At 41.2% G+C, this 25,714-nt stretch overlaps 1 protein-coding gene and 1 pseudogene across 1 annotated transcript; one reads left to right on the top strand and one right to left on the bottom strand.

The window, feature by feature from the left end:
* Nucleotides 1-2,659: 2,659 nt before the first annotated feature.
* Nucleotides 2,660-21,159, bottom strand: actr3b (actin related protein 3B). Its single transcript, XM_024401320.2, has 12 exons — nt 20,938-21,159; nt 20,107-20,162; nt 19,548-19,672; nt 19,138-19,248; nt 18,719-18,814; nt 10,852-10,959; nt 9,113-9,256; nt 8,776-8,949; nt 7,985-8,077; nt 5,809-5,934; nt 5,389-5,472; nt 2,660-3,622 (listed from the first exon to the last, which is right to left on the bottom strand). The coding sequence occupies exons 1-12, from the start codon at nt 20,979-20,981 to the stop codon at nt 3,527-3,529; spliced, it is 1,257 nt and encodes a 418-aa protein (XP_024257088.1). The 5' UTR covers nt 20,982-21,159; the 3' UTR covers nt 2,660-3,526.
* Nucleotides 21,160-23,196: 2,037 nt separating this feature from the next.
* Nucleotides 23,197-25,372, top strand: LOC112233555 (annotated as a pseudogene).
* Nucleotides 25,373-25,714: the final 342 nt, after the last annotated feature.

The following is a 25,714-nucleotide window of genomic DNA, read 5'->3' as shown; positions in this document are numbered from 1 at the left end:
TACAACAGCTTTCCAGAACTTGCAAACTGCTTTTTATACTGTTCAACATACCTTGTGTCAATTGAAGCTAATCTTCAATACTGACAAATCTAAACTAATGGTGTTTTCTAAAGCAAGAAATAGACCTCTGAACCTACCTGTCAGGGCAAAGAGATTGAGGTTGTAACCGCATATAAATATCTTTGAATTTTAATTGATGACGGCCTCTTTTAAAAAGCATATTCAACAACTTACAAAAAAATTGAGGCTGAAATTGGGATTTTATTTTAGGAATAAGGCCTGTTTTTCTTTTGAAGCCAGGAGGCTAGTATCAGCTACATTTATGCCTTTACTAGACTATGGGGATATGTTATATGAATGCTTCCGCTCAGTGTTTGAGATCAATTGACACCCTTTACCATTGCACTTTGAGATTTATTTTAAACTGCGAAACCCTTACGCACCACTGCACTTTGTATACCAGGGTTGGCTTGCCTTCTCTAGTCACTCATAGGCTCAGTCACTGGTATACTTTAATTTACAAAGCCATTTTGGGTTTACTACCTTTTTATTTGGGCATTTTTATTGTTCAGAAATGTGGTGGGTACTCTCTTCGTTCGCTGGACTTTATCCTGATAACTGTCCGAACTGAATTTGGTAAAAGAGCTTTTATGTACTCTGCACCGTCATCTTGGAACGCCTTACAAAATACTTTAAAACTGGAAGAACCTGTCCCGATTGGTATTTTTAAATCACTGATGAATGATCTTGAGACTGATTCCCTGACCTGTCAATGTTTTTGATTTGCTGTTTTTGATTTTGTTATACTATTTTGAATTCTATGGTTTTTACTAGATTACTTAGTAGTTTTTCATGTTTGTCTGTAATTTTTGTAATGACTTGGTGCTACCTATCTTGGCCAGGACGCTCTTGAAAAAGAGATTTTAAATCAAAATGAGCCATTCCTGGTTAAATAAAGGTTAAATGGGGCTTCCTGGATGGCGCAGTGGTCTAAGGCTGTGCCACCAGAGACTCTGGGTTCGAGCCCAGGCTCTGTTGCAGCCGGCCGTGAACAGGAGGTCCATGGGGTGACGCACAATTGGCCTAGTGTCGTCCGGTTTAAGGAGGGTTTGGCCGGTAGGGATATCCTTGTCTCATCACGCACTAGCAACTCCTGTTGCGGGCCGGGCGCAGTGCACGTTATCCAGGTCGCCAGGAATACAGTGTTTCCTCCAACACATTGGTGCGGCTGGCTTCCGGGTTGTATGCGCACTGTGTTAAGAAGCAGTGCGGCTTGGTTGGGTTGTGTTTCTAGCAGTGGTGGGCCGTCAGGGCCAGCAAGGCCTTCTCTGCCGGCCTAAACATCATCAGAATATATATATTTTTTAAATATATTTTCCCACAAATATGTATTAAATTATTCCCCAGAATAAGAGTTACACTCTTCATTTCATAGCGTTCCTCTTGATTGCACTGCTTCCAGCCCCAGGTTGAGATTTGGAGGGATGGTCTTTATGTTAGATCTTTTATCCAATCAAATTTAGCCATCATGTGTTGCCATGGGTCTAAAATCTGCCCTCAGGCCTTCAGAATCAACAGTGCGGGCGCTTGTAGCTTAAAGTGAATGGAAATTAAAATTTAGTGTCAACCAATCAGCTTTAAAGTTGGCTATTGTACGCCTGCTCGTTGGCTCCAGTGTTACACAGGAGCCAGCTAGCAGGCGTAGTGCGTGCACGTCTTTTGATTGGATTACCAATATTGAGAGGCAGGTCCTATATGGGCAGGTCTCAGAATTAGGAAACTGAAATTGATCAACGAATTAATTTGCATACTACTAAGCTGTTTTTTCAACCCACAATGGCGGAAGGAGAAGATATCGATTTGGTCGAGGATATAATTATAACGCCATTCTCAAGACAAACTTTTCAAGAAAAGTTAGACATTGTCAGGAGAGGTAGACGCCGACGCTACAAAGCCTGTCACAGGCGGGAAAGGGGTTCGTTCGCCACTTTCAACTATGAATGACTCACAGGCTCCGAGAAGCACTGCAAACTGTACTGCTGGGAATGCCTATTATTTGCAAGTGATCGATTTGGTGTTTGGAGCCACACTGGCTTTGCAAACCTAAGTTGTCTAACCAAAGCAGCAACGAGACACCAAAGTATGGCTGGGCACTTACAAGCAATGGTGCTTTTGAAAACTTTTGGGGACACCCGAGTGAATCTACAGCTCAACGAACAAGCGCGCAGGGCAACGAAGCTGCACAATGAAAAGGTATTGTACTCTTCCCCTGCAATTCTCTGAATAATAATGTCAATTTCAAGGTGACGCAACGCCTGGTTATACTGCGTTTCTGTCTAAATGTATAGCGTCTAGAGACATGGCACCATAATGATGGTAATAAGAGGTGGATTCATTCAGGTGGGACTGTGTAGGACTTCACTGAAGGCCCAGGCCCCAGAACCACGGCACGCTACTGGTTTCTAGGGAGGCATGGCTTTCGACCTTCGTCTCTACCGAGCCCCCCCACCCCCACTATTAGCAATGAGACAAGATAGTAACTAATAACAATTGGATTCCACGAAATTGGGGAGAAACTGCGAAAAATTCAAAAAATAAAAAGGTTAAAAATATATATATTTTTAAATCACATTAGCTATCAATCAGAAACAACAAGCCATGAAGGTGCCAAGTACCTTTATTCACATTAGCGTCATACCAGCAGTTTGATTTTTAGTGAGCACAGTTCCCTACGGAAATAACTTCTAGATACACAGAAATGTAGAAATAAATACTTCAATATCATTATATACCATAGATAATTTGTGGCTGACAAAAATAATTTAATAAATACTTTTGGACCTAATAAACAAAATCTCTCGAAATCTCTCTTCTTTCACGTTACACTATTTCACGTCAATACGATCTACATCTTTATATACCTGTTCTGATAATCTTTAATAAAAATATAAACACATTTCTAAATATGTTATATTGTAATATATAGTATCTTTATCTATATATATTCTATATACAATTTCAAAGCATGACTTTCTATGGATATTGGACAAATGTAATTTGGGCTGCTCCAGAATTAGCGTGGGTTGCCTTCCCACATGATTCATGCAGCCTGGGACGGGATCTAAAGTTAATCTTAAGAGTGTACAGCGAAACTAAGAGAGTAGGTGCAAGAAAACAGTCTTCAGTTCATGGCTTCAACCAAAGTGTTCCAGTTTAGATTTTTTCTTGTTTAATTCTATTAAATAGTCTGCAATGTTGCTACAATGACAATATTGAAAATTCACTGTATGTGTGCTATAAGAGGTCTTTGTCTAATTCAATGACTTTTATCCTTCACATTAATTCTAATTAGCAGATACTGATTGTACAATATATTGTTGACAAATTCAATTGCACATCAACGTCTAAGGGGCTCTTGTGTGGTAGGTTAGAGTGCTATGGTGGTAAAGTAAGGACATCAATCACGATGCATGGACTGACCCCAGGCCGGGGTCAACAGCAGGTTCTGTAGGTGTGGGTTTTAGCATTAGGACATGGTACCAAAGACAGGGTTATGGCGGCAGATGCTGGGACCAAACTCATCGTAGTCCTTTTTTGAGTGACAAACCTGGAGAAACTCAGGCTGTGAAGGAAAGAAACAGAATACAAAAGCAAGGAGCAACAGGGGATTTATCTCAGTACTTTAGGCAGATGAAAAAGGTTGGATAACACCAGATTAGAGGTCGACCGATTAATCGGAATGGCCGATTAATTAGGGCAGATTTAAAGTTTTCATAACAATCGGAAATCGGTATTTTTGGGCGCCGATTTGCAGATTAAAAAAAATACATCGATAAATATTTTTTATACCTTTATTTAACCAGGCAAGACACTTAAGAACACATTCTTATTTTCAATGACGGCCTAGGAACGGTGGGTTAACTGTCTTGTTCAGGGGCAGAACAACAGATTTTCACCTTGTCAGCTCGGGAGATCCAATCTTGCAATCTTACAGTTAACTAGTCCCTCGTTGCACTCCACAAGGAGACTGCCTGTTACGCAAATGCAGTAAGCCAAGGTAAGTTGCTAGGTAGCATTAAACTTATCTCATATCTTATAAATTATCTCATAAAAAACAATCAATCATAATCACTAGTTAACTAAACATGGTTGATGATATTACTAGATATTATCTAGCGTGTCCTGCGTTGCATACAATCTGATTGAGCATACAAACATACAAGTATCTGACTGAGCGGTGGTAGGCAGAAGCAGGCGCGTAAACATTCATTCAAACAGCACTTTCGTGCATTTTGCCAGCAGCTCTTCATTGTGCGTCAAGCATTGCGCTGTTTATGACTTCAAGCCTATCAACTCCCGAGATGAGGCTGGTGTAACCGAAGTGAAATGGCTAGCTAGTTAGCGCACGCTAACTAGAGGGACGGAAGCTATACTGTTACACTGGCAATACTTAAGTGCCTATAAGAACATCCAATAGTCAAAGGTTAATGAAATACAAATAGTATAGAGGGAAATAGTCCTATAATTCCTATAATAACTACAACCTAAAACTTCTTACCTGGGAATATTGAAGACTCATGTTAAAAGGAACCACCAGCCACCACCACCACCATAAGTTCTCATGTTCTGAGCAAGGAACTGAAACGCTAGCTTTCTTACATGGCACATTTTTCACTTTTACATTCTTCTCCAAAACTTTGTTTTTGCATTATTTAAACCAAATTTAACATGTTTCATTATTTACTTGAGGCTAAATTGATTTTATTGATGTATAATATTAAGTTAAAATAAGTGTTCATTCAGTATTTATTGTTGTAATTGTCATTATTACAAATAAAATAAAAAACTGTCTGATTAATCGGTATCGGCTTTATTTGGTCCTCCAATAATCAGTATCGGTGTTGAAAAATCATAATCGGTCGACCTCTACACCAGACACAGCATTATTACAGATGTACAATCTTAATTTGAGCCAGTTTGCTACAGCAGGAAACTAATCCTGCAGCAACAGGACATTTGAATTATTATGTAGATTTAATTCATGGACATTTTTTGTAGGAGTTGATCCATTTTTTGTTAGGGCAAAGTCAGACATTTTAAAGTGGAAATAATAAACTTTAGAAGCCTTTTTAAACCTAGAATACACTATTGTGCAGGAAATAGTTCAGGAACAAAAGAGTAATTAAATGAAGATCCTTTATCTGTAGGCTGAGTACTGTTTATATATTGATTCTATATATACATTAATACAGTAGACATGTGATAGTGAATGATAATGATAATAATAACAGAACTTGTTAACCTTCGCAGTATGACCATGTAGGAAATGTAGTGTGGGTGCGTGCTCTGCGTGTGAGTGTGTACATGTGCACTGTGTATGGTCTTTACCGTAGAGGCAAGCATGGATCCTCCGAACCACACGGCATAGCGCTGCATGTGGTGTGTAACCACCAGGACCTCCATGGGCTTGGGCTGAAAACAACAGGAAAGTAGACAGATTACCATCCATCCTGAGCCCAGTTCTACCCTGCATCACAATAGCCTGGACAATGTCAGATGTGTATTTAAAAAAAAAAATTTTACCAGGCAAGTCAGTTAAGAACAAATTCTTATTTTCAATGACGGCCTAGGAACAGTGGGTTAACTGCCTGTTCAGGGTAGGAACGACAGATTTGTACCTTGTCAGCTCAGGGGTTTGAACTTGCAACCTTCCAGTTACTAGTCCAACGCTCTAACCACTAGGCTACCCTGATCATTGTCGTACCAAACATGACCATAGGAGGCAGGAAAGCACGAACAGACACACACCTTTATCCTTCCTCCACTGAGCTCCTCACTCAATTTGAGCCGGGCATCTACCGACCGCTTCAGGTCTCTCTGCAGCCGCCGGCCAAAGTCTCTGAACATGGTGGAACCGCCAGACAGGACAATATTCTGTAATGTGTCAGTACACAACACAACTATAGGGTGTCAGTTTTCTAGCCCATCAAAACAATAACAACACCTTCATTCACCAAAAGTTGTCAATCTTGCTAAACACACAATCAAGAGACAATTTTAATTTAATTTTACCAGGCAAGTCATTTTCAATGACTGCCTAGGAACAGTGGGTTAACTGCCTGTTCAGAATGACAGATTTGTACCTTGTCAGCTCGGTGATTCGAACTTGCAACCTTTCGGTTACTAGTCCAACGCTCTAACCACTAGGCTACCCTGCCGCCCCAATAATTGTTGGGCGCTTATAGTTGTCCTTTTTTACACATACATAAGTATGTAATTTATATGCATGTGTGAATTGGAAATGTATTTTTTTAATATCCCAATTTCATTGAGACACCCATGGAGTATGGGGTCACAGCCAGGGTCAGTCATTATGAATGATGCACCTGGCGGAATTAGGGCTAAATGCCTTGCTCAAGAGCACATCGACAGATGCTCAATATTTTTGTGCATGCTTTCTGTGTCTAGTTAGGCTTCAATGTCATCACAGAATTAGGGCTTAATCACAAATGATTAACCGGGTGGTTCGAGCCCTGAATGCTGATTGGCTGACAGGTGTGGTATATCAGACAGTATACCACGGCTATGACAAAACATTTATTTTTACTGTTCTAATGAGAGAGAGAGAGAGAGAGAGAGAGAGAGAGAGAGAGAGAGAGAGAGAGAGAGAGAGAGAGAGAGAGAGAGAGAGAGAGAGAGAGAGAGAGAGAGAGAGAGAGAGAGAGAGAGAGAGAGAGAGAGAGAGAGAGAGAGAGAGAGAGAGAGAGAGAGAGAGAGAGAGAGAGAGAGAGAGGAGAGAGAGAGAGAGAGAGAGAGAGAGAGAGAGAGAGAGAGACAAAAGATTTATTTTTACTTGGTAGAGAGAGAGAGAGAGAGAGAGAGAGAGAGAGAGAGAGAGAGAGAGAGAGAGAGAGAGAGAGAGAGAGAGAGAGAGAGAGAGAGAGAGAGAGAGAGAGAGAGAGAGAGAGAGAGAGAGAGAGAGAGAGAGAGAGAGAGAGAGAGAGAGAGGAGAAAATTGGGACAGTCATTCGACCTTAATTAAATATTGACGTTCAGCGATAATTGGGGATCAACCAGCGATCCTCCGCCATTACAGGTCGAGGGGGGGGTCAACTTTAGAGGCTTTGGGAGGAACTGTATCCCGTTGTTTTTATTGGGCTGAGCTGGAATAACTTCTGCAGCAATAAAAAAAAGTACTGTTCTCCATCTATTTTCCTCTCTCCCTCCCTCTTTCATCCCTCTTTCCATCCATGTTTTGCCTTTCTGAAATGAATCCATTTATTACTTGTGTCAGAGGAGGAGATGAGAGCCCAGCAGCAGAGCGTTTTACTGCAGATGACCACCTTTCAATTTGTGAAGAAGATGGTTTAAGCTTATAGTCCACCTCAGGTGTTGTGACTCGTGGGATAGTTAGGATGCTCAATGAATTGTTAAATGTATTCAATTGCCCAGAAGATTGCAATATTTTATTTTAGGCAGTTGGTTCACTGGGCTATTACAAGTTCAATGACATGTCTCAATATTTTTATAAATACCCCAGTTTGATGTTTTAATTTGATATGCACATGAGTGGCATGAAGATCATGGACATTTATAATACATGGTTGCAAGATAATTTGCACTCATTCTGTGTTTAGAAAAAATATATGTTTTGTTGGTATGATCCAAGCTAAATGAAGACTAGAATGTGAACTGAAATGGCCATTGAATAAGTCTGGTGCCGTGTTCAAGCCGATGTTCCCTCATTGCCTCCAACAAGGCCAACATGCATCTACCAGTAAGATAACAAGGTGTACACTGACGCCTGGTGGACAAAATATGAAAAACTATTCAGAATCAAAACTGTCAATACTAAATGTATTAAGTCTGACATATTTAAAATAATCTTCAAATCATATTATTTCTTAAATGAATTGTTAAACTGGAAAGACATGCATTTCCCCCATCACACAATCAATTGCAGAACGTAGTGTTGAAGCCATACCTTATATAGAGGTCTTCTGACATCTATTGGACAGTTCATTATAACCTCGTCAACTATATCTGAGATTGGCTGCATGAAGTCTGGGTTGGCAAACTGTAAAACACAGGAGCAGATATAGTGGGTATTACATGTGAATGTTTAAAGCAAGGTTCAATGCAGCTGTTTTTATCTCAATATCAAATTATTTCTGGGTAACAATTAAGAATATTACTGTTATTGTTTTTAATTAAAATGTTAGAAAATAAACAAAACTAGCTTCTTAGCAAAGAGCAATTTCTCAAGAAAGAATTTGGCTATGACTGTCTGGGAGTGGTCTGGAGAGGGGAAAACTGAAAACTAGCTGTTATTGTCAGATAGACTTAAAATAATAAAGAGTTCTAAACCTAACTAATTTACCACCTGGTGTTGTCACCAGGCAGGCCAAAACGCCATCCCACCAAAACAGGCTGAAATATTAGGCTTTCTTTTCAAACAGCTCTTACACTAAAAAGGCTTATTCATTCCAACCTCAGTGTGTAAATATGTATAAAACACATGGAAACCATGATTTTGACTGCACTGGGCCTCTAAATGAGAATAATCTTAAATTTGTCAACTTTATTCTGCATAACAATTATTTATCTTTTTTTTTTTACTGATATCTTACATGACAACAATTGGTGCTTTCTTGAAGATACTCATTTCAAATTAGTAATTAATCCAACTGGATCCTTATTGGGTAACATGTTACTTCTTATAAATAGTGTAGCATAAAATAAACGCTACCCATTATTCAGAATATCAATGAATACCTCTGGATGAAAGAATATTTCTGGACCTAAAAAGCGTTCATATCCAACGTCTATGTGGAATTCAGATTTGTTGATGGCATTGATGCCTTTGTACTTCTTGATCCATTTCCCAGGGTCCGTGTCATATTTGGCAAATTCCTTCACAATGTCTGGACAGATGTAGCAGTACCTCTCCTGGGAAAACAAAACAACAAACAACAAATAAACAAGTGTGAGCTTACATTGTCCATTTATGTACATAATGTAGCATCAGTCCAACAACCATTACACCAATCAAAACCTCTTAAAGAGGTCGCTAGGTGTTGCTAGGTAGCTTCACTACTATTCTCCTCCTTACCTTGACTGCCTTGGCTGTCTCCATGGACTGTTCTGGGGGGATGCCCACCTCCCTCTCTCTGAGGAGCTGCTGAATAAACAAGGTGATGTCTCGACCTGCTATGGGGATGTGTTTTATACAGCTCCCAATGACGTAGCCTTCAGCCTAGCACAGGACACATAAGTTACAATGACTCAAACAGTCAAGAATCCTAAATATCAAGTCAACAACAGGTTAACATAATATGATCCTGATCATGTCTCAAAGAGTTACTCTATACCTGCAGCATAACTATGAATTTGCACAACATGAAACACTTAAAGCTGCAATATGTATCAAGAAAACATTAAGAAAACAGCTGACAGTGAAGAAGGCATCTGAACAAGTCTATGAACGTGCTGTGACTTTTATGTTAACAAGTACCAATATATCTCAATATGGGTACAGCACTTGTTTTTCACTGTATGGTATTCTATTTTATGGTATCCAATTCTATTTTATATATAGCCATAAAGAAAAAGTCCACATACGGGATCCAAGCAATCATTGAAATTGACAGTATTTTACTCATCATAAACAACAGACACAGAACTTCATGCCATATCACTTTTACAGAGAGGGAGTTATATTTAGGAGAGTCATGTGCACAGGTGGTGCGTCTCAATAAGCTAAAGTGGCTACTTCTCCTTGTTTCCTCTCTGCCAGCAACCCTGATTTTAAAAAGACAGGACAGCAACCCTGATTTAAAATGACAGGACAGCAACCCTGATTTAAAATGACAGGACAGCAACCCTGATTTAAAAAGACAGGACAGCAAAACTGGTTTAAAAAGACAGGACAGCAACACTGATTTAAAAAGACAGGACAGCAACCCTGATTAAAAAAGACAGGACAGCAACCCTGATTTAAAAAGACAGGACAGCAACCCTGATTTAAAAAGACAGGACAGCAACCCTGATTTAAAAAGACAGGACAGCAACCCTGATTTAAAAAGACAGGATAGCTAAAAGCAATATGGCGAAGGCCCACAGGGGAATTTGCTTTGACCTGGAGGAGGGAAAAGCCACCTTGGTCTGTTGAGAAACAGTATGGGAGTCTTAGGCTGCGTTTACACAGGCAGCCCAATTTTGATATTTGTTCCACTAATTGGTCTTTTGACCAATCACATCAGATCTTTTTCAGAGCTGATCTAATTGGTCAAAAGACCAAAGAGTTGAAGCATGTCCTGGGGTGGGGGAGTTCAACCCATGTTACAGGGATGTTTCTATCAGGGAAGGGATAGGATGGTTATAAAACGTCCCCTTACATGCCTTTCCTCATTGGATCCTCCCATTAACCCACGATGCCTTGGATCATGTTGTATATTGACATTCCTTTGAATTTGGACAGACACACAATCAAAACAGATCAATAAAGGAGTTAAGTTGGGCTTGCTAGCTGCTTCCACTCACAAGAAAGACATTTCTGTTTTGTTCCCACAATTAAAGCTAAGCAACCAAGATGGCCTAGCTTTTCTTGAGGAATGCCAACACATTTTGAGGTTTATAATGCCTTCATAAGGTTGGCATAGCACTTCTATCATGGAAGATTATGGCAACTCCAATGTTGATGGACGGTTTCATAACAGTTTAACATCACATAAGACAACATTAAGCTTTCACGACAAGTGTGATTATAAGCCTCTATGACCTATTAGGCCTGCGACCTACTTTGTCATAGTGTCTTTTAACAACAAAAAAACTTTGATATGCTTTTGTTACCACAGGTATGGCGTGGGTGACTCCATCTCCGCTGTCAATCACGATTCCTGTCAGTGTTCGCTCGCCTACTTGTCTAGATGTCCATGATGCTGCCAGGGCCAGAACTGCCTGAAATGAACCAGTACAATCACTGAGAGACAGATTTCAATGTGATTAGACCTAGGGCTGTGGCGGTCATGAAATATTGTAAACATGTTTAGAATCTCCAAGCCTCCACGCATACATGCCGCTGATGTATGCCTTTGGAACATCTACATTGAAAAAAAGTCTAATAAACCCATTTAATAAAACCATCACAATACATCCATTATTTATTTTAGGCAAGTCTAAAGAAACATTATGATATGAAGAAAATGTATTTCAGAGAACAGAATATGAGTTGGCCTACTGTATGTTATCTGGCTATGCGCCCTGCCATAGGCTGTAGACTAGTTAATTTAGCAGACAAGATATGCTTATAAGTCCCGTGCCATTATTTTATATTATATGATTTTATAGTAAGAAGAATATAATTGAACTTGGCGGAATAAAATAGAAAGGATATTTTTCCCATTCCGGAGCAATTTTGAGAGTAAAAGTGATCATTTGAAACAGGTCGTATATGCTAAACTAGATTTTGGGTAAATTGGCTAATTTAGATGTGAATGATACAAATCTTAGATTGTCTTAAAAATCAAAACATATTTGGGCTGCATAATGCTACTATATGCAACAAAAAGTCACAAATAAAGCTTACACTCTGTTCCTTGCCTCAGGCTGCACACCCTGTTCTCTCATCAAGTGGTCATATATTCAACCATCAGACTATTCTCAAATTAATCTTGTCTTTACTAATATGGAGAGAAAAAAATATTTAGAATGGCCCAATATCAAATGGGTAGGAACAACAGGAGGCTGCTGAGGGAAGGACGGCTCATATTAATATACGGAAACAGCGCAAATGGAATGGCATCAAACAACTGTAACCATGTGTTTGATACCATTTCACTTATTCCTCTCCAGCCATTACCACAAGCCTGTCCTCCCCAATTAAGGTACCATCAACCTTGTGTTGTAGGAACAGGGGGCAGGGGAAAAAAGACAATCTGTATGCACTCGAATAGCAAATAGAGGCTGCTTTCCCAGTTTAAATCATGCTGAGGCTAGTCCGGTTTTATAGCAGAGCAGCTGAGAAATAGACCTAAATATAGTAGCAGCTGGGATCCTCCTCTTTTTAGTGGCAACCATCAAAAACTCTGCTATCACACGGGATTGCATATAGAAATGTCTGGGCTTATAAGAACACTTATTTCACTTCACACATCAACCACTGTTTGAGGAGCATGCAGCCTCTCACTGCACGACAGGTGATATTCCACCCAAACTCTCTATGCTATGGGATCGCCAACCATGTTTCTGCAGCTACCCAGTGCTTCATTTGGGAAACTAAATTAAATCTGTTTGGGAATAGTGATAGTAACATGTTTTCATAACGCAACACATTTAATTAACTAAAACTGTTGACAGCCCCTATTTCTGCGTACTTGAAAAAGGAATGAAGGAGAGGAGATGGACAAATTCACTATACTGGTAAGCTAACTCTGTAAGCCGCCCTGCACAATCAATGAACCAACAGCATCACCTAGGCCTATATGTTCTCTCCCAGACTCATGGATTGATGTTTGGAGCGTATCATAAGGTAACCAGTCCAACCAGTATGAATAGTACAGTCCAGATTCAAAGGTGATTGCTAGAATTAGTTTAATTTTGAAGTATAGGCTAGAACAGTTATGTGCCAAAAACATCCTAAATCTATATATGGTTTTTAAAAATGTTTTTCCACCTTGCATAATATGCAGTAGGCTATTAGGTTATGTATTGTCCAATGTCATAATCATTATTTTAATTCAGGTTTATTTTTCGGGCTTTGGCTCATATCGTATACAGTGTTTTCGGAAAGTATTCAGACCCCTTGACTTTTTCCACATTTTGTTACATTACAGCCTTATTCTAAAATGTATTAAATAAAAAAATCCTCAGCAATCTACACACAAAACCCCATAATGACAAAGTGAAAATGGGTTTTAGAAATGTGGTGGGTGGGACACAATGCAGATAGCCGGTTAGCCATTTGATTACCTGTTCAGGAGTCTTATGGCTTGGGGGTAAAAACTGTTGAGAAGCCCTTTAGTCCTAGACTTGGCACTCCGGTACCGCTTGCCATGCGGTAGTAGAGAAAACAGTCTATGACTAGGGTGGCTGGGGTCTTTGACAATTTTTAGGGCCTTCCTCTGACACCGCCTGGTGTAGAGGTCCTGGATGGCAGGCAGCTTAGCCCCCATGATGTACTGGGCCGTACGCACTACCCATTGTAGTGCCTTGCGGTCAGAGGCCGAGCAATTGCCATACCAGCCAGTGATGCAACCAGTCAGGATGCTCTCGATGTTGCAGCTGTAGAACCCTTTGAGGATCTCAGATCTTTTTAGTTTCCTGAGGGGGAATAGGCCCTCTTCACGACTGTCTTGGTGTGTTTGGGCCATTCTAGTTTGTTGTTGGACACCAAGGAACTTGAAGCTCTCAACCTGCTCCACTACAGCCCCATCGATGAGAATGGGGGCGTGCTCGGTCCTCCTTTTCCTGTAGTCCACAATCATCTCCTTAGTCTTGGTCACGTTGAGGGATAGGTTGCTATTCTGGCACCACCCGGCCAGGTCTCTGACCTCATCCCTATAGGCTGTCTCGTCATTGTCGGTGATCAGGCCTACCACTGTTGTGTCGTCTGCAAACTTAATGATGGTGTTGGAGTCATGCCTGGCCATGCAGTCGTGGGTGAACAGGGAGTACAGGAGGGGACTGAGCACGCACCCCTGAGGGGCTCCAATGTTGAGGATCAGCATGGCAGATGTGTTGCTACCTACCCCCACCACCTGGGGGCGGCCCGTCAGGAAGTCCAGGATCTAGTTGCAGAGGGAGGTGTTTAGTCCCAGGATCCTTAGCTTAGTGCTGAGCTTTGAGGGTACTATGGTGTTGAACGCTGAGCTGTAGTCAATGAATAGCATTCTCACATAAGTATTCCTTTTGTCCAGGTGGGAAAGGGCAGTGTAGAGTGCAATAGAGATAGCATCATCTGTGGATATGTTTGGGCGGCATGCAAACTGGAATGGGTCTAGGGTTTCTAGGATAATGGTGTTGATGTGAGCCATTACCAACCTTTCAAAGCACTTCATGGCTATGGACGTGAGTGCTACGGGTCTGTAGTCATTTAGGCAGGTTGCCTTTGTGTTCTTGGGCACAGGGACTATGGTGGTCTGCTTGAAACATGTTGGTATTACAGACTCAATCAGGGACATGTTGAAAATGTCAGTGAAGACACCTGCCAGTTGGTCAGCACATGCCCGGAGCACACATCCTGGTAATCCGTCTGGCCCCGCAGGCTTGTGTATGTTGACCTGTTTAAAGGTCTTACTCACGTCGGCTACGGAGAGCGTGATCACACAGTTGTCCGGAACAGCTGATGCTCTCATGCATGCCTCAGTGTTGCTTGCCTCGGAGCGAGCATAGAAGTGATTTAGCTCGTCTGGTAGGCTCGCGTCACTGGGCAGCTCGCGACTGTGCTTCCCACATGCTGTGGCGATGTTTATCAGCAGAAGGGACTGGGAGACTAGTCAGGATCGAGGCAAAGATGAACGGAGCAAAGTAAACTGGGGCTCTTACTGGGGCTCTCTCATGCCGTCCCTGGAGGGGGTGCGTCACCTGAGTGGGTTGATTCACTGTTGTGGTCATCCTGTCTGGGTTGGCGCCCCCCCCTTGGGTTGTGCCGTGGCGGAGATCTTTGTGGGCTATACTCAGCCTTGTCTCAGGATGGTAAGTTGGTGGTTGAAGATATCCCTCTAGTGGTGTAGGGGCTGTGCTTTGGCAAAGTGGGTGGGGTTATATCCTTCCTGTTTGGCCCTGTCCGGGGGTGACCTCGGATGGGCCACAGTGTCTCCTGACCCCTCCTGTCTCAGCCTCCAGTATTTATGCTGCAGTAGTTTATGTGTTGGGGGGCTGGGGTCAGTTTGTTATATCTGGAGTACTTCTCCTGTCCTATTCGGTGTCCTGTGTGAATCTAAGTGTGCGTTCTCTAATTCTCTCCTTCTCTCTTTCTTTCTCTCTCTCGGAGGACCTGAGCCCTAGGACCTGAGCTCCAGGACTACCTGACATGATGACTCCTTGCTGTCCCCAGTCCACCTGGCCATGCTGCTGTTCCAGTTTCAACTGACCTGAGCCCTAGGACCATGCCCCAGGACTACCTGACATGATGACTCCTTGCTGTCCCCAGTCCACCTGGCCATGCTGCTGCTCCAGTTTCAACTTCCACCTGACTGTGCTGCTGCTCCAGTTTCAACTGTTCTGCCTTATTATTATTCGACCATGCTGGTCATTTATGAACATTTGAACATCTTGGCCATGTTCTGTTATAATCTCCACCCGGCACAGCCAGAAGAGGACTGGCCACCCCACATAGCCTGGTTCCTCTCTAGGTTTCTTCCTAGGTTTTGGCCTTTCTAGGGAGTTTTTCCTAGCCACCGTGCTTCTACACCTGCATTGCTTGCTGTTTGGGGTTTTAGGCTGGGTTTCTGTACAGCACTTTGAGATATCAGCTGATGTACGAAGGGCTATATAAATAAATTTGATTTTATTTGATTTTATTTGATTTAAAGAGAGATCGATGAAAACCTGCTTCAGGGCGCTCAGGACCTCAGACTGGGGCGAAGGTTCACCTTCCAACAGGACAACGACACTAAGCACAAAGCCAAAACAATGCAGGAGTGGCTTCAGGACAAGTCTCTGAATGTCCTTGAGTGGCCCAGCCAGAGCCCAGACTTCAACCCGATCGAACATCTCTGGAGAGACCTGAAAATAGCTGTGCAGCACCGCTCTCCATCCAACCTGACAGAGCTTGAGGGGATCTGCAGAGAAGAATGGGAGAAACTCCCCAAATACAGGTGTGTCAACCTTGTAGCGTCATACCCAGGAAGACTCTAGGCTGTAATTACTACCAAAGGTGCTTCAACAAAGTACTGAGTAAAGCGTCTGAATACTTATGAAAATGTAATATATATTTTTTAATAAATTTGCAAATTAAAAAAAAAAAATGTTTTTGCTTGGTCATTATGGGGTATTGTGTGTAGATTGATGAGGAAAAAAATAATATTTAAGCAATTTTAGAATAAGGCTGGAACAGAACAAAACATTTTTAAAGTAAAGGGGTCTGAATACTTTCCAAAGTCACTGTATAGGCCTATGAGTATGCATAAACTTGAATATGTGTATGGTGTTCTAAATGCAATGTCTTAAATGCTTTGAATAAATCATCATCTTATAAAGAGCTGTCCATTTTCAAACTAGAGATCTTCACGGATCCACCTGTACCCGAATACCCGAGACCGAGTTCCAGATCCAGAATTCTAAATAATGTCATGGGTCTGGATTGGATCTGTTGTTATGTTGTGTATGATGAGAAATCTCATGCACAGCTGCAGCCTCAAATAGCCTAGATAGCTCATTTTAGCTAGCTTAACTAGCTTCTCCCAGTTTGATGAAGTCAAGACAGGTACTCTGTAATCATTTTTCATGATAAATAACCTAACTATGGCCGCTATTAGTCTACTGTAGCGCGAGTCGGATTGGTTGGATGCTGCTCTCGTCTCTCCCTCCACCCTGCTCCAAATGTCACTGGCTCACAGTAGGGCCCCTCTCACGCTTTATCAGCTCCAGTTAAGAAAGTATCTTAAAACATGGCTTTTCTGCTGCTTCCCTCACTCGATTCAGCCCGTGCTATGTCTATACAGAACGGGTCTAATTGTCCTTGGGTCCTGTCGAAACAGGTCTCTATATTTACAAAATGTATTTATGCATATCTGTTCCGTGTGGGAAAGCCTCAGGTCAATTTCGGAACGGGTCCAACGTTTTTGAACCATGAAGACCTCTACTACCAACGCATGTCCAGAGTGCATAAGAGGAGATTACCGTGACTCAGCGATCACATGGAATTTGACTTTCATCATAACTGCCATTGTGGCAGTAATATCGTCACAACAGCCCTAGTTGGACCTCACCTTCATTAACATCTTTATGCATCCACTGATCTATCAAGTATTTAAACATACAGTACCAGTCAAAAGTTTGGACACACCTACTTATTACAGAGATTTTCTTTCTTTTTACTATTGTCTATATTGTAGAATAATAGAGAAGACATCAAAACTATGAAATAACACATGGTATCATGTAGTAACCAAAAAAGTGTTAAACAAATCAAAATATATTTTATATTTGAGATTCTTCAAAGTAGCCACCCTTTGCCTTGATGACAGCTTTGCACACTCTTGGCATTCTCTCAACCAGCTTCATGAGGTAGTCACCTGGAATGCATTTCAATGAACAGGTGTGCCTTGTTAAAAGTTAATGTTTGGAATTTCTTTCCTTAACGCGTTTGAGCCAATCAGCTGTGTTGTAACAAGGTAAGGGTGGTATACAGAAAATAGCCCTATTTGGTAAAAGACCAAGTCCATATTATGGCAAGAACAGCTCAAATAAGCAAAGAGAAATGACAGTCCATCATTACTTTAAAGACATGAAGGTCAGACAATGCAGAAAACTTTGAAAGTTTCCTCAAGTGCAGTTGCAAAAACCATCAAGCGCTATTATGAAACTGGCTCTCATGAGGACGGTCACAGGAATGGAAGACCCAGAGTTACCTCTGCCTGCAGAGTGTAAGTTCATTAAAGTTACCAGCCTCATAAATTGCAGCCCAAATAAATGCTTCACAGAGTTCAAGTAACAGACACATCTCAACATCCACTGTTCAGAGGAGACTGCGTGAATCAGTCCTTCATGGTCGAGTTGCTGCAAAGAAATCACTACTAAAGGACACCAATTATGAGAAGAAACTTGTTTGGGCCACGAAACACGAGCAATGGACATAAGACTGGTGGAAATCTGTCCTTTGGTCTGATGAGCCAAAATGTTTGCGTAGGTGAACGGATGATCTCTGCATGTGTGGTTCCCACCATGAAGCACGGAGGAGGAGGTGTGATGGTGTGGGGGTGCTTTGCTGGTGACACTGTCTGTGATTTTTTTTTTTTTATTCAAGGCACATTTAACCAGCATGGCTACCAAAGCATTCTGCAGCAATACCCCACCCCATCCCATCTGGTTGCGCTTATGGGACTATCATTTGTTTTTCAACAGGGCAATGACCCAACACACCTCCAGGCTGTGTAAGGGCTATTTGACCAAGAAGGAGAGATGGAGTGCTGCATCAAATGACCTGGCCTCCATAATCACCCGACCTCAACCCATTTGAGATGGTTTGGGATGAGTTGGACCACAGAGAGAAACAAAAGCAACCAACAAGTGCTCAGCATATGTGGGAACTCCTAGAAAACTGTTGGAAAAGCATTCCAGGTGAAGCTGGTTGAGAGAATGCCAAGAGTGTGCAAAGCTGCCATCAAGGCAAAGAATGGCTACTTTGAAGAATCTCAAATAAAATATATTGATTTGTTTAACACATTGTTGGTTACTACATGATTCCGTATGTGTTATTTCATAGTTTGATGTCTTTACTGTTATTCTACAATGTAGAAAACAGTAAAAAATCAAGAAAAACCCTTGAATAAGTAGGTGTGTCCAAACTTGACTAGTACTGTATATTTCTATCTAGGCTTACATGGAGTGAATGGATGATCATATCAAATACATTGTTATAATAATAAGACATCCTCAATACTTGTACTATATACTACTGGTATATAACCATACATGAATGGGGTCATTGGGGTATTACACTTCATTAACACCACCGCAGATCAATAGTGTGAATGGGACATTATTTCTGTTGTACCTGCACTGCGATGTACAGGCCTGGGACATTAAAGGTCTCAAACATGATCTCAGCCAGATACTCTCTGTTCTCTGGCGTGTTCAACGGAGGCTCTGTCTGGGGACACAAACGTAAAAAACACTATACATTCCAACTGACTAAGAGCAATAACAGCAAAGCTACAAAATAATACAATTTAAATTAGGTCTTACAAAAACCATGCACCTATTGACTGTTTTCATTTTGAAAAACATTGACTAAATTCAGGATGGGCAATGGGTGCATTCATTGATATTTATAAATACTGAAATACCAGTTTCAAAAATAGAAAAATAAATATCAATACCTCTATTTCATTCCCATATATGTTACAACAAACAAAATATGTGTTATGGTGTATACTGGGGTATATAATACCTTTACAATAAACTGTCTCTCACCATAAGGAAGCTATGGTCTTCAGGCTCTGCCCGCAGATACTTGAAGATGATCTGCTCCATGAACTTTTCCATCAAATCCCAGTCTTCCACCATCCCATGTCTGATGGGCCACTTTGGAGACAAAAGGCCACATGGTTACAACTCAAAACCACCCCTGTGGGCGAAAACTGGTCGAATCAACGTTGTTTCCATGTCATTTCAACCTTCAACCTAATGACGTTGAATCAACATAGAAAACTGCTAGGGTTAGCAAAAAGTAATCAACGTAAGGGCACTTTGTCTTTTTTTAACCCAACTTTTAACCTAAATCCAATGACATGGTGAAATATTTTTTTTAAATTCACATTGAACTTGACATTGAACTGACATCTGTGCCCAGTGGGACAGATCCTATGAGTAGGATCAATCACCTTGGTTGCATAGTTGGGCTTATCAATGCCTTCATCTCCTATAAAGAAATCCAAGTCATCCACTCCCTTCACAAGTCGCCTCTGTGCCTGGTCTCCTACACCGGCTGACTCTCGTATAGCGATGCCTGAAATGGAAACACATAAGGGTAACGAACAGGTGTTACATTCTTCTCTAGACCTCCCGTCCATCAAGTCGATATACATGGACAGATGACGTACCAAGGCCCATATGTTCACACAGCTATCAAGCATATTTTAGGACTCTGTGTTCAACAAAGAACAGATCAAAACAGTCAAACTCATTTGTTGTCCGTTCCCTTGAGAAATGAATTGATGGTAATGAGTGAAATGACAGCTGGAGTGCAGTAACTTGCTCAAGGTTACACAGCCGTGTGATGAGATGGGAGGCTACACTGCCTTTAATTAGTGCTTTCCCAAGGCAGAGCTTGATTCAAATCCAAAAACCAAAACTCCAAAACTGATGTAAATAAAGTCATCTTCAAGTTAGAAGTGGATAGTGTTTAAAACATCTGCAACATAAGCTATACAGTATACTTACAGGATGGCATGATAAACTGTGGCTCTGTGTTTCCAGCATATCCAATCTTGGTGTACCTGCATTCAAAGAAAAACAGCACAAAGTCATCATAACACAGCAAAGATTACAATGTTTGCCCCTAAGCATTGTGCAAATATACAACTGAATAATTTATTTATTTTCTGTACCATGGACTAAGCATTTGTCAATAAATTCTCGACCGATCAATTTGCAATTAACCTTTCAGAAACAACCAAAACCTTTAGCAATTAGCTCCCTGTAATAAATTTACAGTATCAGGTTCTGTCTCAACCCCAGCCTTTCTGATTAAGTAAAACTTCCTGTTTAACCATACTAATTCATCATGGAGGAAAAATGTATCTCCTCTAAAATGTATATTGTTAGCCAAAACATGCAGCTGTTTAATTCATAGAGATCTTGGAAAATGTACCGCCCACAGGCTGAGTTATTCATCAAGTTAATCACACCTGTGAGGTTACAGGCCTTCGGATTCAGAAAACAGTAGGCTCCTCTACGGCTAAAATAGTCTAAGTTTTAGAGGACACTACAGCAGTGGCCAATGGCACTTTATTTACATTAACATCTTAGCTATAGACCTAAAAAACATTAGAAAGTATGTATTATTATATATTATACATTATAACATTTTTAATAGTATTATTTAATATTATTCTCAAGTAAACTTTGCAGGCAGGTGCTTTCCCCTTGGGTGAAAAAGGTTGTCTTGATTGGTGGCATAACATAGCCTAACGTTAGTAAATGTCCTTTTCGAGACACATCCCATACTGTATCTTCGGAGCAAGCGTAGCTGTTTCAAGTAAACAAACTCACCCTGTCCCACAATCTATCACGCAAGGAGGTAGAGGAGTTGCCATGCTCGTTGTGACGATTGTCCTATCGATACTAGAACACCATAGATTATTTGCAACAACTGTATCGGCTAGTTTAAACCCAATGTATGATTGAAGGTTGGCTACACGGCTGATTGCACTGCCCCGTGCTCGCTTATTTCCCTGTACCGTTATTTATATTAGAGTATCCATTATATTGACCAGATACTCAAGTGGCCGCTCTAACAATGAAAATAAATGTCTTCAAAAATGGAAGGCAGTGGGGAGGGGGCACGATTAGGTGGGACCACTCTAGCCAATGAGAGGGCAGATACGCACAACAACAGGCACAACTCCAATATAAAGTGTTTTTTTCCCCAAAGTTGCCAGGATGTCAAGTGTCCTACTTAAATCAGTACACTCGCAACAACATAGGCATTACGAAACTTCTAGTCGATCAAATAAGCCATACGTAGAAAATAAACCATTCACATTTTTGTTAACCAAATTCGACACTCTCTCGTTGACCTCCATACAAAAACTCCTCGCTTTGGTGAGCGAAAAAACATAAAAACGCCACCTGCTGGAGAAGACCGATTTTGGGCCCAGTTATCCCTCTCGCTCTGCCTCTTTCTCTGTTTCTATTTCTAGTAGTTTGACAGCGAGAGTACTTCCCGAGTCAAAGGGAAAATAGAAAAAATAAAAACAAGCTGTCTGGCTCCGTTCTCCACTTGAGCTTAGTAGGGAATGGGAACTTGCATAATTGACCGTGAGTCAGTTTCTCATTCGGAAATGCTCTGTCATGTAGTGATTGCTAATACAGGATCAGCTGTTAGGCAGGGAAAAATGCTTTATTGAAACCTGTGAAAGTATTCTTGAAAATAATGTTTCGCTAAATGATATGGCTAAGGTGTATGCAATTAAATAACCTTGGAATTTTGTGAAGAAGCTGCAAAAAAACGAAATACCACGGCACCAATGTATTTCAATACTCACACCGCAAGGTGGCATCTGAATCCTACTGTTACCTCTCTGGGCACGAGTTGTTAGGCAACCTTGTTTGTATTGTTCACGCGCCCAATGAAAAGGAGGTGACGAATATTCTGTCACACAAACTAATAGCCTTTATTCTTGATAACGTAGGGATTAAGAGCAATCACACTAAACTATTTTTCATTATGTATTTCATTATGTCTACCAGAGAGGCACGATAACGATCCTGTAACCATTTCAATAACTCATCTATGCCAGATATTATGGTACATTTTCAAAAAGCAAGAAGATTATTTGAAAATGCGCGTTATTTTTCCTGACAGCAAGCAAGAGAAGATGACTACATACATGACAGAGAACGGTGCACAAATATGTCGCAAACTAATCTATAAGTGTAAAAAAGTATTTGACGAAAGGTTTGTAAGAAACTAATTTGATGTCATGACGATATATGGATTTTGCCACCACCGTCACGTGCGCATTTCCCATCAACAGCGCACAATTCGGTCACGTCTTTCCCAATGTATACTAGCTAATTTTTACACCAGCATACACCTAATAACGAACTACCTGTTTGTCTTCAACATTGCTACGCGCAATCAAACTTTACTGACACTCCATACCGGTTAACGAGTATGTAGATAACTGTTTACAATGTATTCCGTCCAACACGATCTAGTAACGTTAAACACAGGCACATCACAGTTAACGTTACTTAAGCTAACGTTACATTAATTTATTGCAAATATTATAGTGATTTGCGGTTTCGCGGGGCCCCTCAAGGTCCCTTTTTTGGGATAAAAAAATGTACTTCCTGCAATTCTACACATTTTTCCATGAGGCAGAGAGAAAAATGTGCAGTTTTATAACTATCTCATATTATTCTACACATTTTGGGAGGGGCTCCTCCAGGGGTTGGGCCCCCAGTGTTTGTGGGTCCTGCATTGCAGGGGCTGCAGGGTTGTGTCCTACACTAGTGTTCTGATCTTGCTTGAAGATACTCTGTTATTTTCAGTAGTGGTGGGTAAAATCACTGGAAGCCGTGACAATAAGAATACATATTTATGTGTTATTTGATATGATACACTTTTATTTTTATTGAAGCCTGCCTGAATACATGCCACTGGTTATTTCCAACCTGTTTTCCCGCCGTTGGCCAGAGAGGTGCTACTGTGCACTGTTATTGATTGGTATGATGTCATTGGGAAGACCATTTTGCCTAAAATCCGATTATGTTTATTATTGTGTTTTGTGTGTATTGCTAAATATGACTACTGAAGGTGAACTTGAACTTCGAGTAAGCAGCTAGAAGTACTTTGTTAAAGTAAAATCAGAATTAGCATATGAGTCATGAAGCTTTAGTTTTTTTAACCAAGTGAGTTTGTATTTTCTTTTAGTTGTTTGCTAGATTGAAGGGGAGATGATCATTGACGGACATTGAACCTGACATCTTTCCTGGACCAATTCAAGATAGATTGGCCCTATAGACTTGTTTAACTGCTGTTTAGACAGCAAGACAGGACAATGTCAGTCCATATAAATAAATAACCACAGTAGTCACATGTTTTCTCTCCAGGTGATGTTGTGGAGTTCTATGGCATGAGGGCAATGGGAAGACGCATACCCTGTTCAATCTGGTGACCCACTGCACCCTCCCAACCGACCGGGGCGGCCTGGAGGGGAAGGTCATGTACGTGGACACCAACTACCACTTTGACATGCTGAGGCTGGTGAAAGTACTGGAGCAGCACCTGGGGGAGGATGGTGCTGCAGTGGTAGAGCCTGAAGAGAGGGTGCGAGCCTGCCTGCGCCGACTCTTCGTGGTCCTCTGCTCCAGCTCAGTCCAGCTGCTTCTCACACTGCACTACCTGGAGAATACCTTCTTCAGCCAGCCCGTCCTGTGCCTATTGGTCATCGACAGCCTCTCAGCCTTCTATTGGGTGGACCGGAGCAGCGGAGAGGAGAGCGTGGCCAAGGAGGAAGCCATACTCAGGAAGTGTTCAGAGCCCCTGGCCCGAATGCTAAGGGACTACCTCATTTTGGTTTTCGCCACCACGCACGCCAACATCAGGAACTACGGGCACTCGGATCAGTCTGACACGGCAGCCATGACACCTGGGTCCTCTGAGCCATCCTCATCGTATTCCTCCTGTAGACGGCGGTCCTCCTCCCATGCTTCAGACTTTGACAAGGCCTACATCAGCAGGGATTGGCAGAGGCTATTGACACACAAGGAGACGTGACCAAGGACAGAAACTAGGTGTTTTCAACTGCATACACCACCACAAAGACATGAGGTGCTAAACACTCCTCGTTCTGTGTAATGGAAAGGGGGTTTCAGTTTTTATAAAGAATGCTGTTGAACTCATTTGATTGAATTCTATTCCAATTCCGGATGTGTTCAACTGATAGATGAATCATTTTGAACCATAGCAACTTATAGTGATTTTATTTCTAACAGTTGTTGGATTATTTTACATCCACCAAAAGTGGATGGTTATTATGTTGGATGTAATTTGTTTGTTTTGTTAAGAGGGGAGAAAATAAAAGAGTAAGATATGGCAACTGTTACACACAGCAGCAATGCCTTTCTTCAATGAAGCGCTGAATATTTAAGTTACAGTGTATAATTCAAGCAGTTAAATATGCTTTACTCTGTAGCGATAGCTGTAGGTTAAATATTCTCATGAAAGCCTAAAGGCCTGAAATATTTCATGTTGTGTATATCAGTAAACCTGAAATTACTCTTCACATGAGATCTTCTTTAAGTCTTTTAGGGATGAGCATATTTGACAGAGACAGAGTGTTTTGACAGGCAGTTCAAGGATAGAGTGGATGGAGCAGAGCATCTACAGCTCAGTCATCCAGTTTCAGGTTTAATCTGGGGTACAGTAAGTGTTAACCAAACTCACCCTGTTTAGGACTTTCTTAATCACTTAGCGTGATTGATAGTTTTTTATTTGTCATGGGCTGTTGGTCTCCACTTTTGATGCACAACATCTATTCCCAGGTTCAGACCTAGCTTGTAATATGGGGAGTGCTTGGTCAATCTAGCAAGCACAGCTATTTAAATGGGGTCTTCGTGTTCAAGCAGGTCAACTCTCTCCCTACTTACTTATCCCCTGACTTTTGACACCCAACCAACATCATACACAGCGATACCATAGATAAACAACAAATTACACAGTCATTGTCAGTCAATCATCCCGTGGAACCCAGGCTGCTAGTAGCTCATTGACGGAGACCAGCTGTACTGTACATAATAGCAGGGTTTTGTTCCCTCCCTGTGGATCCTTGTGTTGTATCACGGCTCTCTGTTCTATAAGGCAAGCCTTACAGAGTAATTAGGCACTGAATGGTTTGTTATTACTCAAAGAAGAGTTGATAAATGTACACACCCACCCCTCCTCCAACCAGCAGCAGCTGTTCACTCCAGTACTTCATTGTCCCATGTCATGTGACCAAGGTTATTATAGTTTTGTGATTTAATATTTGTTTTTATTGTTATTTTTAGATTTGATTTGACATTCAGTTTAGTTTCAGTTAGTTTTCAGACTTGATTTACACATTTTTATTTATACTCAACAACAAATATAAATGCAACATGTAAAGTGTTGGTCCCATGTTTCATGAGCTGAAATAAAAGATCCCAGAATTTTTCTATATGTACAAAAAGCTTTTATCTCCAATTTTGTGCACACATTTGTTTACATCCCTGTTAGTGAGCATTTCTCCTTTGCCAAGACAATCTATCCATCTGACAGGTGTACACAGGTGCACCTTGT

This window comes from Oncorhynchus tshawytscha, linkage group LG29, assembly GCF_018296145.1.
Source record: "Oncorhynchus tshawytscha isolate Ot180627B linkage group LG29, Otsh_v2.0, whole genome shotgun sequence".
Classification (NCBI taxonomy): domain Eukaryota; kingdom Metazoa; phylum Chordata; class Actinopteri; order Salmoniformes; family Salmonidae; genus Oncorhynchus; species Oncorhynchus tshawytscha.
This window is presented reverse-complemented; position numbering and strand designations above follow the sequence as displayed.